This window comes from Bubalus bubalis, chromosome 20 (genome assembly GCF_019923935.1).
Source record: "Bubalus bubalis isolate 160015118507 breed Murrah chromosome 20, NDDB_SH_1, whole genome shotgun sequence".
Classification (NCBI taxonomy): domain Eukaryota; kingdom Metazoa; phylum Chordata; class Mammalia; order Artiodactyla; family Bovidae; genus Bubalus; species Bubalus bubalis.
This window is the reverse complement of record NC_059176.1, coordinates 11,440,411-11,453,633: the sequence shown is the minus strand read 5'-3', so window position 1 is coordinate 11,453,633 and position 13,223 is coordinate 11,440,411. Positions and strand designations below refer to the sequence as shown.

At 36.3% G+C, this 13,223-nt stretch overlaps 1 protein-coding gene across 7 annotated transcripts in view; it reads left to right on the top strand.

Moving 5' to 3' along the window:
- The window catches only part of PPP4R4 (protein phosphatase 4 regulatory subunit 4), a 101,231-nt gene that overhangs the window by 54,432 nt on the left and 33,576 nt on the right, over positions 1–13,223 (top strand). For all 7 annotated transcript variants that reach the window (XM_025271819.3, XM_025271820.3, XM_025271818.3 and 4 more), the window contains 9 exons: positions 221–294; positions 1,984–2,090; positions 3,171–3,278; positions 4,168–4,289; positions 6,924–7,046; positions 8,175–8,344; positions 9,179–9,298; positions 12,044–12,121; positions 12,969–13,052. In XM_025271819.3, coding sequence (XP_025127604.1) covers positions 221–294; positions 1,984–2,090; positions 3,171–3,278; positions 4,168–4,289; positions 6,924–7,046; positions 8,175–8,344; positions 9,179–9,298; positions 12,044–12,121; positions 12,969–13,052 — 986 coding nt within the window. The remainder of the gene's footprint in view (positions 1–220; positions 295–1,983; positions 2,091–3,170; positions 3,279–4,167; positions 4,290–6,923; positions 7,047–8,174; positions 8,345–9,178; positions 9,299–12,043; positions 12,122–12,968; positions 13,053–13,223) is intronic.

The window sequence follows — 13,223 nt, the reverse complement described above, 5'->3', positions numbered from 1 at the left end:
GTACACTTTGGGTTAAAGATAACCCCTTGATATTATTTTTTTAAATATCAATGTTTTCCAGATATTGGCTAAGACAGAAAAGCAGAGAAACTTCTTATGGTAGCAATAAAGATAATTTAATTATTGCTATTTTATAATTAAAGTTTGTTGTAAATATTAATGGCTAAGTTGAAACTGAATTTGTGAGATAGTTAACTTATGTTTTGTCTTTATCATTCAGGTGTCAGCAATGCATGGCTGGAGACTCTTCTGTCTGTGATAGAAGTATTGCCCAAAGATACCCTAAGGCATGAGGTAAAAGGTTTTTGTTTTTTGATAAAAATGGTATTTCAAAAAGAATAGAGTTATTTCCTACTCTGAAAGCAGCGCATATTCATTATAGAAAACTTGAGTAGTAGAGAATATAGAAGGAAGAAAAATCATGATTCTGTACTTTGCTACTTTTAGCATTCTGATGTATTTTCATTTCAGAATTTTTTCCCTGTATATGGTGCTGTTTGACATGTTAGTGATCATATTAAATTTATATATGTTTTTTCATTTTGCATTATTTTCTTTATTATTTTCTCATATCACTCATTTGGTAGTAGCTACAAATACTTTACTTATTTATGAAATACTTAAGCCTGTTTTCAGTGTTTTATTATCCCAGTAAGGCAATAGTGAACATTTCCATAGAGCTTTTCCTGTTTTTCGGACAATTTCCTTAACTGTAACTTCCCCAAAAATGGAATTATTAGGTTAGAAGGCATTAATATTCTTAAAACTTTCGGCTAGTAATATGAGAAAATGCATGTTTGCCTGGACTTTCATCAGCAATAGCATTTAAGTTTATATATTTATTTGGCTTTGCTGGGTTTTGGTTGTGGCATGTGGGATCTAATTCCCTGACTCTGGCCCCCTGCATTAGGAGCACAGAGTCTTAACCACTGGGACACCAGGGAAGTCCTTGAAGTTACAATGTTTTGTTTCAGTTCAGTTCAGTTCAGTCTCTCAGTCGTGTCCGACTCTTTGCTGCCCCATGAATTGCAGCATGCAAGCCCTCCCTGTCCATCACCAACTCCCGGAATTCACTCAGACTCACGTCCATCGAGTCGGTGATGCCATCCAACCATCTCACCCTTTGTCGTCCCCTTCTCCTCCTGCCCCCAATCCCTCCCAGCATCAGAGTCTTTTCCAATGAGTCAACTCTTCGCATGAAGTGGCCCAAGTACTGGAGTTTCAGCTTTAGCATCATTCCTTCCAAAGAAATCCCAGGGCTGATCTCCTTCAGAATGGACTGGTTGGATCTCCTTGCAGTCCAAAGGACTCTCAAGAGTCTTCTCCAACACCACAGTTCAAAAGCATCAATTCTTCGGCACTCAGCCTTCTTCACAGTCCAACTCTCACATCCATACATGACCACTGGAAAAACTATAGCCTTGACTAGACGGACCTTTGTTGGCAAAGTAATGTCTCTGCTTTTGAATATGCTATCTAGGTTGGTCATAACTTTCCTTCCAAGGAGTAAGCGTCTTTTAATTTCATGGCTGCAGTCACCATCTGCTGTGATTTTGGCGCCCCCAAAAATAAAGTCTGACACTGTTTCCACTGTTTCCCCATCTATTTCCCATGAGGACAAATATAAAAATTAATCTATATGGAACAAAAACAAATTTCACAGTATCTAATAATTAACCACTTTTTTCTTTTGAAAAATGAATGTTTTACCCCTGTATGTACATACAGATCATTAGAGAATTCACCATAAGCCTTAATTCAGTTTTTTGTGTGCCTGATTATTTTTGATTGCATGATTTATCATCATTCTTAATAATCCAGAAAGTGTAGTGATCCAGGTGATGAACAGCCATGGACCTCAAAATCTAACTGAGGTTCTGTAGAAAATATTTAGGATATTAAAATGTTCTTTGAAGAAAATAGCTGACATTAATGGAATATATATAGTTTTGTAAATTTGTTCTCTAAATCTTTTCTCTTTAGATTTTGAATCCACTCGTTTCCAAGGCACAACTTTCCCAAACAGTCCAGTCTCGTTTAGTTAGTTGTAAAATTTTAGGAAAATTGACCAACAAATTTGATGCCCTTGCGTGAGTATTTGTACATAATTTTTTGTCTACTAAATTGATTTAAAATGTTTAATGACTATATGTTTAATAATTATATTTGTACTACTCCATACTGTATACAGCTTAACTGATTCAAATTTATAGCATATAGAAATCTCTGAAATCTACTGTTCAGATGCATTTCTTCTTGATTTGGCTTCTCAAAATCAGTAAGGGTAACTATTTTCTTATTTTCCATATTAGTCATTTCCATCATGTACCTAGTGTAGTTTTGAGGATAGTGTGATATTATCTTATAATCTTTAAAAATTGATAAATATGATGTAAAGATAGATTTCTGCTCTTTTCCATTATTGCTATGAATTATTATGTTGAATAATTTATCTTACTTTGAGATTTAATGGAGATTGTTTATAATTTATTCGCTTTCTGCATAGATGATAAATACCAAGTGGAAAGAATGGAATGTTATGTAATTATGACGCAAGAGTAAGATATAAAATTGAAGAATATTTTGGTTGATAGCTGCTAGAATCAGATAGTCCACTTGGCCATAGCCTTTTATCTAGCCAAGATGTTTTAGCTGCCAATTCCAAATTAACCCTTATTTTTAAAAGATTCTGTCATCATTAAAGTAGCTGTTAACATGCAAATGTAATCACACATATAAATATACATTGTAAACTGGTGTTGTTCAGTCGCTCAGTCATGTCTGACTCTGCGAGCCCGTGCACTGTAGCATGCCAGGCTTCCCTGTCCTTCAGTTTCTGGAGTTTGCTCAAACTCATATCCATTGAGTCAATGATGCCATCCAACCATCTCATCCTCTGTTGCCCTCTTTTCCTCTTGTTCTCAGTCTTTCCTAGCATCAGGGTCTTTTTCTCTTTGCATCAGGTGGCCAAAGTACTGAAGCTTCAGCTTTAGTATCAGTCCTTCCAGTGAATATTCAGAGTTGATTTCCTTTAGGATTGACTGGTTTGTAAACTATAAAGCTCTATATTAAAGTATGTTGTTATTAAGCTAAGATTTTAAGGATAATTTCTTGAAAATATTAATTACTCTAAAATACTTATTTGCATGTTTCTTTCTTTTCTCTCTCAGCATTAAAAGAGAAATACTTCCCTTGGTAAAATCACTCTGTCAAGATGTAGAATATGAAGTTCGATCTTGCATGTGTCGGCAATTAGAAAATATAGCTCAGGGCATTGGGTAAGTATGCTTTCAATTTCTTGTCACATTTTTGTTTCTGGATTGTCAGACATGTGTATCCTGTTCTGTATTCCATGAAAACAGGCATTTATTTGAAGAACTAAGCTTTTTATGATCTTTAAAAGTGATCATGGTAAGTACCTTCTGATGTGTTTGTATTAAGAGAGATAAAAGTGAAGCTTGCTTATTTCATTCACCTTTTTGTTCCTATATTTTACCCCCTTTTGACATCATGACAGGGTTAGATTGTAATTACCAGCATCTAAACTGGTAAATATGGACTCCTACAAAGGTAATAGGATCGGGCTGTCCTTCAACTTCTATTCCGTATACTTCTGGCTGTGAGACAAGAGAATGATAATCTCATAAATCTACTAGTTTGGGCAGTATACGCCTTGCATCTCCTTCCTGAAAAAATTCCTCACCTAAAATCCAGTATGCTGAGAGGAACTAATGAAGAGGGAAAATGTTTGCATCATACATGTAGGTCCACAATGATGCCTTATTTCCATTGAACTTTTATGAAACAGCAAATGAGCAAAGAAAATCAATATTATGCTTCATAAAGAAGAAATACAAGTGGTTAATACACATGTATTCAGCCTCATTGTTCAACCATGTTAGTTGTCACAGAAATACATTCACTTAGTGAGTATATATTGAGCAGCTACTGTAAGCTGTAAAAGTAATGATGCAATTACCATGGATATTTCTTATATTTAAACTGTCATTCTTTTCTAGCCAGACTGCAAGCCTCCAGAGAGCAGGAGTCATATCCTCATAATTTTTCCTATTTTATGCAGCATGCAGCTCAGCAACTGATCCTTAATCACGTTCTTACCAAAAATTTATTGATTTGATTTGTTTTCTTCTGTTGCTTATTGTGCAGGACAGAACTTACCAAAAGTGTGGTGCTCCCTGAATTAATAGAACTTTCTAGGGATGAAGGCAGCAGTGTGCGGCTGGCAGCCTTTGAAACTTTGGTTAATCTGCTCGACATATTTGATACAGGTGAGTCTCCATAGCTTTGCTTCTGAAAGCATTTTGTTTTCCTGTTCCGTGTCACTAGTAGAGGAGGAAGCTGGCTGCAGTATAGTCAGTCTTCCTGATGCGAGGGAGGCGTCCCTTCCCCTCTCTCTTGCTGTGGTCCCTCCTCTTTGAGTGCTTTCTCCGCTGCCACTTTTCCCCTCCTGGCACCTGGTGGTGTTGTATATTCCCTACCTCTCTCTCTCCTCTCATCAGCATGTAACTGACTAGTGTGGAGAGCTAATAAGAATTTGTGTTGGTGGGTTAGCTTTTAACTTGCTCAACTAACTGACCATAAGACAGATCTTGACTGAAGCAATATCAATATTAGTTTCCTCTATTTTATATTTTAATGCTAGAAATCTCTTGGTCGCAAGAAGAGAAGTCTGGGTGGGGTATTTGGGTGGGAATCGGTAAGGAGGTGTTTCTTTGTGTTACGCAGATCAAGTCAGCGAGATGATTAGTTGCTCTTGTGTGTGACTAGATTCTTAATGAATGTTGGACATTAGTTTTATCTGTGCAAATTGACTATTTTGGTAGGGTGTAATTTGAAAGGACAGATGTCAAGTACTCAGGTGCAAAACACTATTGTGTAATTGTAGGATTAACAGTGTTTTAACTGAGTTAGGAGAATCTGTTAAAAATTATTGCAATGTGGACAACTATGTTGTGTGGATGTTACAGAATAATAATTTAAGCCATGTGGTGCACCAGAGGACTAAAAACAGCAGTACCTGAGAAGCGAATGAACGACTGTCCGTGTCCTAATAATGGGGCGCCCCTAGGCATCCAAGCTAGAGCCAGAGATCATCTCTGATCTGGGACCTTTCCTGCCGCACACTCGGCTGTCACAGATCTGTCTTAACATGTGTTCCTGGCTGTATTTCCTGCCGTTCTTTCCTGCTTCTCTTGGCTCTGGTGCTCTAACCCCACTCGCCATTTTCTTGGCATATCAAATTCTTTCCACCTCAAGGCTTTCCATGTTCTCTTTTTTCACTCTTCCTTCCATTTTCCTCCTAGCCAGTTGCTTCTCCTTCAGTGCCCAGTTCAGATCCAGTGTCCTTGCTGACGACTTCTAAATCCCTTTATACCAGGGGTTGGCAAACTATGGCCTGTGGGTCAAATCCCACTGCTACCCATTTTGTAAATAGAGCTTATTGGAGTGCAGCCACGCTCATCTGTTTCTATGTTGTCTCTAGCTATTTTGTGCCAAAGTGATAGAGTTGAGTACTTGTGACAGATAAACTACAAAACCTAGAATATTTGCAAAAATAGTTGCAGACAAAATGGCAACCCACTCCAGTGTTCTTGCCTGGAGAATCCCAGGGACGGGGGAGCCTGGTGGGTTGCCGTCTCTGGGGTCACACAGAGTCAGACACGACTGAAGTGACTTAGCAGCAGCCTTATACTAACTATTTAAATAATGATCACATTGTGTTATGATATTTTGGGGGCTTGATTCCTTTGCTGGTCTGAATTTCGTAAGTTCAGAAACCATTTATCATTCACTTTTCTATTTCTGTTAATGTTAGTTCTCTAAGAAATTCAGTAAATGTTGGATGAATGTTATTAGTAAAAATAATAGATATGGTGCTGAAATGTAATGATAATAATAGCGGTAATAATAATACCAATAATCCTGTTACAAAATTTTACTTAGTGTTTTCACACTCTTAATTTTGTTGTTGTTCAGTCTCCAAGTCATGTCTGACTCTTTGCGATGCCATGGACGGCAGCATACCAGTCTCCTCTGTCCTTCACTATCTCCCGAAGTTTGTTCAAATTCATTCTTTGAGTCGGTGATGCTATCTAACCATCTCATCTTTTGGTGCCACCATCTTCTCTTGCCTTTAATCTTTCCCAGCATCAGGGTCTTTTCCATTGAGTCAGCTGTTTGCATAAAATGGCCAAAGTATTGGAGCTTCAGCATCAGCCCTTCCAATGAATATTCAGGGTTGATTTCCTTTAGGATTGACTGGTTTGACCCTAATAAAGAAGTAATTCTTTTCTGAAAGTTTAAGAGAACTGTGGGAAATTCAGGGAGTACTTGAAATCAAAACTGAAATATTGTTAATATCAGAAACTTTTGAGTAAGCAAACAGTCAAAGAATCAAAGAAGCAAAAACTCAAAGAAGTTTCTTAAAAAGAGTCATGTAAGAAGTAAAAATGAAGACATTCATTATACAGAATGTAATATGAACGAACTTTTAAAATATATCAAAAATAAAATGATAAAATGCAGAGTGGTATAGTCTACATGGCTATAAGAATGCTAACACTAAGCAAGGATACTGGAGGGGGCTGCCATTACCTTCTCCAGGGGATCTTTCCCACCCGGGGATCAAACCCGCAACTCCTGCATTGGCAGGAGGGTTCTTTACCACTGAACCACAAGGGGAGCCCACAAACTCTTTAACTGGACTAAAGTTCTTGATGATTTCCACTCACTTCTCACTTCCTCTTTATATCATACCTCCATCGTCATTGCTGTCAGATATTTTCTGTTACTCTGAGACTAACATAGTAATTTTTCTTTCTGAACTTTGTGTGTATACAGTAATTTGCACATTTGCAGTGTGGGCAACTGGATCTAAACTGTGTTTTATTCTTGTTTTTCAGATGACAGAAGTCAAACTATACTTCCTGTAGTGAAATCATTTTGTGAAAAATCTTTCAAAGCAGATGAATCAATTCTTATTTCTTTATCTTTCCATTTAGGAAAACTATGCCATGGATTATATGGTATGATATGTGCTAAAATGTCAAGATTGCAGAGAATTTTTCCTTTTTCTGTTACCTTATACCTTAGCCCCTAAACCACAGCTCTTCAGTTATAAAGCCTGCCCTATAAGTGTGTAATATCCAATGACTTTTTCACTGATAGAACCTGTGTGAAAGAACAATGGAGGAGTGAAGTAGGCATAGCTCTTTAAGTTTCTGAATATCTTATCTTTTATATTAGTTAACATTTGATCATAGAAGTTTAGGTATATTAACTATTGGTACATAGTAAGTATACCCTTATTAATTTTTTTGAATGATTAATATATCATATAAGCAGTTCAAATTAGAATGTAGAATAATACCTGTAACTCTTGGCATTTTAACTGTATTACTCAGTTCTCTCTTATTAAAATAATGTAAGCATTAATTGTAACAATCTAACATAGCAAAAAATATTTTTATGTGGATTGTAGGCTTTCAATAGACTGTTGAAAAAAGTATTGCAATATTTGTTGAGTTACTAGCTCTCCAAGATAGTATATGAATATGGAACCAGTCATTGATCAAAAGTATTTTAGGTTTATTTTGCTGTCTTTCATATTTCGGGCTCTTTTTTTTTGCTACACCACACAGCTCCTGGGATCTTAGTTCCCCAACCAAGGATCAAACTCAGGTCCCTGGCAGTGAAAGTGCCAAGTCGTAACCACTTGACCACCAGAGAATTCCCTCAGATCCCATTTTTAAGCTCCTTCTCTGCAAACATATGTGCATGTCTTTTCTGTAGGCAACTTTAAAATATTTACCAGAAATAAATAGTAATAATGGCTGCTATATTACTATTGTAATTATTCATTAGTGGTATATACTGTGTTACATGCTGCAGAAATTAATGCAGGTATAATTCCTGCATCACACAGTTTATACTATCAAAATTAAAATGAAAATATTATTAAAATTAACAAAGGGTAAAGACCCATTAGATTTCTTCACAGTAGTTACTCTTTTCTCATTATTACTTTTAATTATGATTTCCAACCATTTGTTTAAATATCTGATTCTAATTATGTTTTTACTGCACTTTGCTTTTCTCTCTTTAATTTTTGTTTTCAAATAAAATGTTGATCAAAGGTTTTACATGTGTTTTAGGAATTTTTACTCCAGATCAACACTTGAGATTTTTGGAGTTTTATAAGAAGCTTTGTACATTGGGTTTGCAACAGGAAAATGGACACAATGAAAACCAGATACCACCCCAAATCTTAGAGCAGGAGAAGAAATATATTTCAGTACGGAAGAACTGTGCTTATAACTTTCCGGTAATACATTATACATTTGTAGTGGCTGCACATTTTAATTATAAAATATGTGAATGGATGACATTGAAAACTATTGCCATATTTGACACTTATTAGTTAGCATTATGTCTGGTATATATTGGTGCAATTTATATTTGTCTCTATGTATATATGTCACTCTACATTTTGGACCATAAAGCTGCCAGTGAAAGTATTTCTCTGAACCGATTGGCTGGTTTCTTCCACAAACCTGCATGCCTCCTGATTTTTTCATAGCTTTCCTCCAGACTTTTTAGGAATCTGACACCTGTATTTGGGGTATTGGTCAGGTTGCTTAGGAGGAAAAAAGTGAGATAAGGAGAGGGTAATGTAGACTTTACTTAGGAAAAGTATACATTAGGTTATTTTACACAATTATGGTTTATTGTGGGAGAAGGCAATGGCACCCCACTCCAGTACTCTTGCCTGGAAAATCCCATGGACGGAGGAGCCTGGTAGGCTGCAGTCCATGGGGTCGCTAGGAGTCGGACACAACTGAGTGACTTCACTTTCACTTTCATGCATTGGAGAAGGAAATGGCAACCCACTCCAGTGTTCTTGCCTGGAGAATCCCAGGGCCGGGGGAGCCTGGTGGGCTGCCGTCTATGGGGTCGCACAGAGTCGGACATGACTGAAGTGACTTAGCAGCAGCAGTAGCAGCATATACGTTAGATTTATCTGCATGTATTTGGATCTTCCAAATATGATTTCTAACTAAATTATGATTCAGAGAACATGATTTCAATTTAAGTGAAATGACTATGATATTGTTATTGATGCATGTTTTTCTCTTCGAAACTCATCTTCCACCTCCAGGCCATGATTGTTTTTGTTGACCCCAAAAACTTCCACATGGAACTCTATTCTACATTCTTCTGCCTTTGTCATGACCCTGAAGTACCAGTCAGATATACTATTGCTATTTGCTTTTATGAAGTAAGTCTGGAAAAGTGATAACCACTTTACATTTGTTGTTTTTCACTTATGTGTACTAGATGATTTTCTGATGTGTTGTTTGTACACTTTTGTTTTCAGATTTATTAAAAGATATTGGCTCCATATCTCTTTCATATTCTAATCCTAAATTTGGAAAAATTCTCGTAATTCTGTTTAGAGTGTTTACAGAATTCATTTACAAATAGATGTTACATTCACTTACCATGTATTAATCCATTCGTTCAATATATCTTGTCTTAAATTATACTATCTCTTTAAGCCAGACATTGTGGTATGAATATGGCTGTTGTAGATCTGGAAGTAAAATCAGTTTTATAATGCTTTATGTTTATATTTAGCATTGTACCTAAACTCGAGAACTTGAGAACAAATGGAAAATTGAGAGAGTATTTATTTAAATTCATGGCTTTTACCATACATGGTTCATATTTTGTGAGCACAGCTTATATATTTAGCTGTTATGACAACTCTTCATAGTGTCAGAGCAAAAGTGAATTTTTTTTTTTTTTTTACCTTGCTGAAGGACATGTGGGAAACTTAGTTTCCCAACCAGGGAATGAACTCATGCCCCCTGTAGTGGAAGTAGAGTCTTAACCCGTGGATCACCAGGGAAGTCCCACAAAAGTGAATTTAAATTTTATGATAAATGTAATTAACTTCTTAACCCTTGAGGCTGAAATTTAGGGCATGTTTCTTGAGTGATTGTAGGAAGTACATGCATGCCATCATTGCCATAAACATGTATAACATGTATAATTTGTCGACTTCAGGACTGTCATATAAAAATATCTGAGTGGCTTGGGACTTCCTTAATGATCCAGTGGTTAAGACTCCATGCTGCTGATGCAGGGGGCATGGGTTCGTTTCCCAGTTGGGGAACTAAGATCTCACATGCCTTGGGGTGCAGCCAAAAGATAAAATTTTTAAAAAGAAATTTAAAAAATCTTAGTGGCTTAATAAAATATTTATTTCCTTTATAGTAATATTCTTATTCTCAGTGAGACTATTGTATCTCCTTCCTTGAACTGTGTTCAAAGCATTGTTAGAGTAGCTAAAACTATATAGGATATCCATAGCAGCATTAGAAATGTTGGTTTAGACTCTTGACTATTGAATGATAGTCATTGCTTGTTTTTTTTTGGTGTGCATTAAATGAATGTTCTGTGTGCAAAGTCCAAAAAAGATTCCCTTTAAATGGTATAATTAATTAAAATAATTCATTGTTGAACAATTAAGTCATCTTTGTAAACACACATATAGGAATATGCTTCTGGAGGAGGAAAAATGGCAGAGGGCACTAGCTGGCTGAGTGAACTACTTATCTCCTAAGTGTATTAAGGCATTTATGCGTGGTTGCTGTCCTGCATACTTGTGTTTGTCTAGATCGGTTCATGAGATGGTTGCATGAGATTAGAGTCTGAGAAAGCGGTATTTATGCAATATGAGAGTTTCTACTTAAGTTTATTTTTATCTCATGCCTTTACTATTTTATTTTTATTTATGTTTTATAGTGGACATAATGTATTAGCACCGTAGAAATAGGCATGTTGAAATATATATACAAGAATATTTCACTGATAGAAGTGAGTTTGGAAATCATTGGGTTGGCTATTTGCTGGGGGGCTAGTTTCTGTATTCACCCAATCATACCATGGTGGTGGGTTAAGATGATACTTGACTCCATAAATGAATGCTTAGTGTAGGTTTGTCCTTTTAAATAATGAAAATCTACTGGTGGATTTAAATTTTCCTGACAATGTTATTATTGGATCCTGATAATTAGTATGGTCCAGGTTTATTCTGGTTGTTGAGAAAAATAGTATTTTCAAAATACTTTCAAATCAAAAACAACCTTGTAGAGCAAAGATTTTTGAAATACCTTATCAGGAGTTCCCTTTTCAATTAAAGCTTACTCAAACCTAGTATGTTAAAAAATACTTAAAGGTAAAGTGGAACCTGGTGAATCTACCATTGTAGATTTTCACCATTGCTTGTCTGGAGGGGGAAAAAAGTGGTTCGTTAAGGAGCTGGATTAGTTTAGACTTAAGATTATGCTTTCCCAGTATCAGGGAAAGATTGAGGGCGGAAGAAGGGGGCGACAAAGGATGAGATGGTTGGATGACATGAGTTTGAGTAAACTCCGGGAGACAGTGAAGGACAGGGGAACCTGGCCTATCGCAGAGTTGGACACAACTTAACGACTGAACAACAACTCCCAACTCCTCTCTTGCTGATTGAAGTCTTTGATTGGAAAAGTCTTTGAAGTTTTGCTGGCTTAGGAGTTTGCTCTGTCCCTGTGTGACTGCTGGCCTTCAGCCGAACTTGTGCCCTCTGGGAGCTCTAAACCAGGATGAGCGCTCCCCTGGGTTCGCTCTCTTGAAAGACACTGTTGGCTGCTCTAAGACTAAAATATGAACTATAGGCACTCATGGGCTCATTACTGCTTGTGATAGGAAACTTAAGATGGATAAATCCATTCTTCTACACCTCCCACCCCCACCTGTGCAATTCCCTACCCTCATACACTCCAGCATGTTAGGATGCAGACTGAGAAGCTTATTAGGTGTGCAAGTAATTTTTTCTAGAAATCTAATTTTATATTTATGTTGTAACCAAGTCTGCTTTTGGAAGTAAATCTGCAGGGATTATTTTTTTTTAATTGTTGTTATAACCTTTATATGTCTAGTAATCTCAAATCTGAGAGACTTTATTGCTATATTTTAGGTGTCTAAACTTCTGAATTCTGGAGTATATTTAATACATAAAGAACTAATAACATTGTTGCAAGATGAATCATTGGAGGTAATATCTTCTTACTGTGTGTTTTTTACTTCTTTTATATCAGGTTTGAGTATATCAATGCCTTTTTTATTTTCCTGCTTCTTGACAATTCATGAATTCTAATAGCTGACTAGTCCTGGAAGCTTGTAAGTGATGAATGACTGTGTCATAGACTAGAGATTGGGAAGGTCTTTTATAAAAAAATATTAAGTTTTAAAAAATATATATGTATTTGTTATATTATGGAAAACTTTGGAAATGCCAAAAAGTAGACAGACAAAAGAGTACTTTTAGTTCTAATCACTATTTCTATTTATTATTTTCTTGTATGTTTTCATTTTTGGTTTTTTCTATATAAAGATTTTTTAAGTTTTACACAATTGTGGTCATATATTATATCAATCACATTTTATATCTTTTTATTTCCCTTCGCATTGTGGAGCCTCTGGAACACTTAATTTTGATGCTTTATCTAGTGTATCCTATTCACTCAAACAACTGCTGGCTTGCCAAAGCTCAGCTCCTCAATGTGAGACATCTCTGAGGGTGTCATCCGACACCCTAAACTGTTCTTCAAAAGTTGGGAGGCAGTTTTAAGGATGTTGTTAGGCTGTCTTGCATCGAAACTATTTGAATAATATCAAGAGGCAGACATACTAAACTCTTTTCAAAGGTAGTTTGACAAAGGTAGTTGATTATGTTTCTAAGACTTTGCAGCAGAAAGGTGATAGAGCAGGAGAACTAGAAACCCCCAAAATGCTCTTTGGTAACTACCCACTATTTCTGTGTAGAAATTGGCAAGTTAATTGATCTAAGATTAGAAAAACACAGCCATTACAAGAAGGGTAATCAGTATCTCTGTTAACAGGTACTAGATGCTCTCATAGATCATCTTCCAGAGATTCTGGAACTGATGTCTACTGGTGGGGAGACCAGTGTTCAAGAAAATAAGGTGAATCCCATGGATCAAAAGAGCTTCTGCATCTTGTATGGGTGACCTTACTCTGCAGAGTTGTTGAGAGGAATCAATGAAAGAATGTATGAAAAACACTTAACACAGTGCTGGCCACCTAGAAGGGCTCAGTAAAAATCTTTTGGAGTTATGACAGCTCGAATTGCCTCT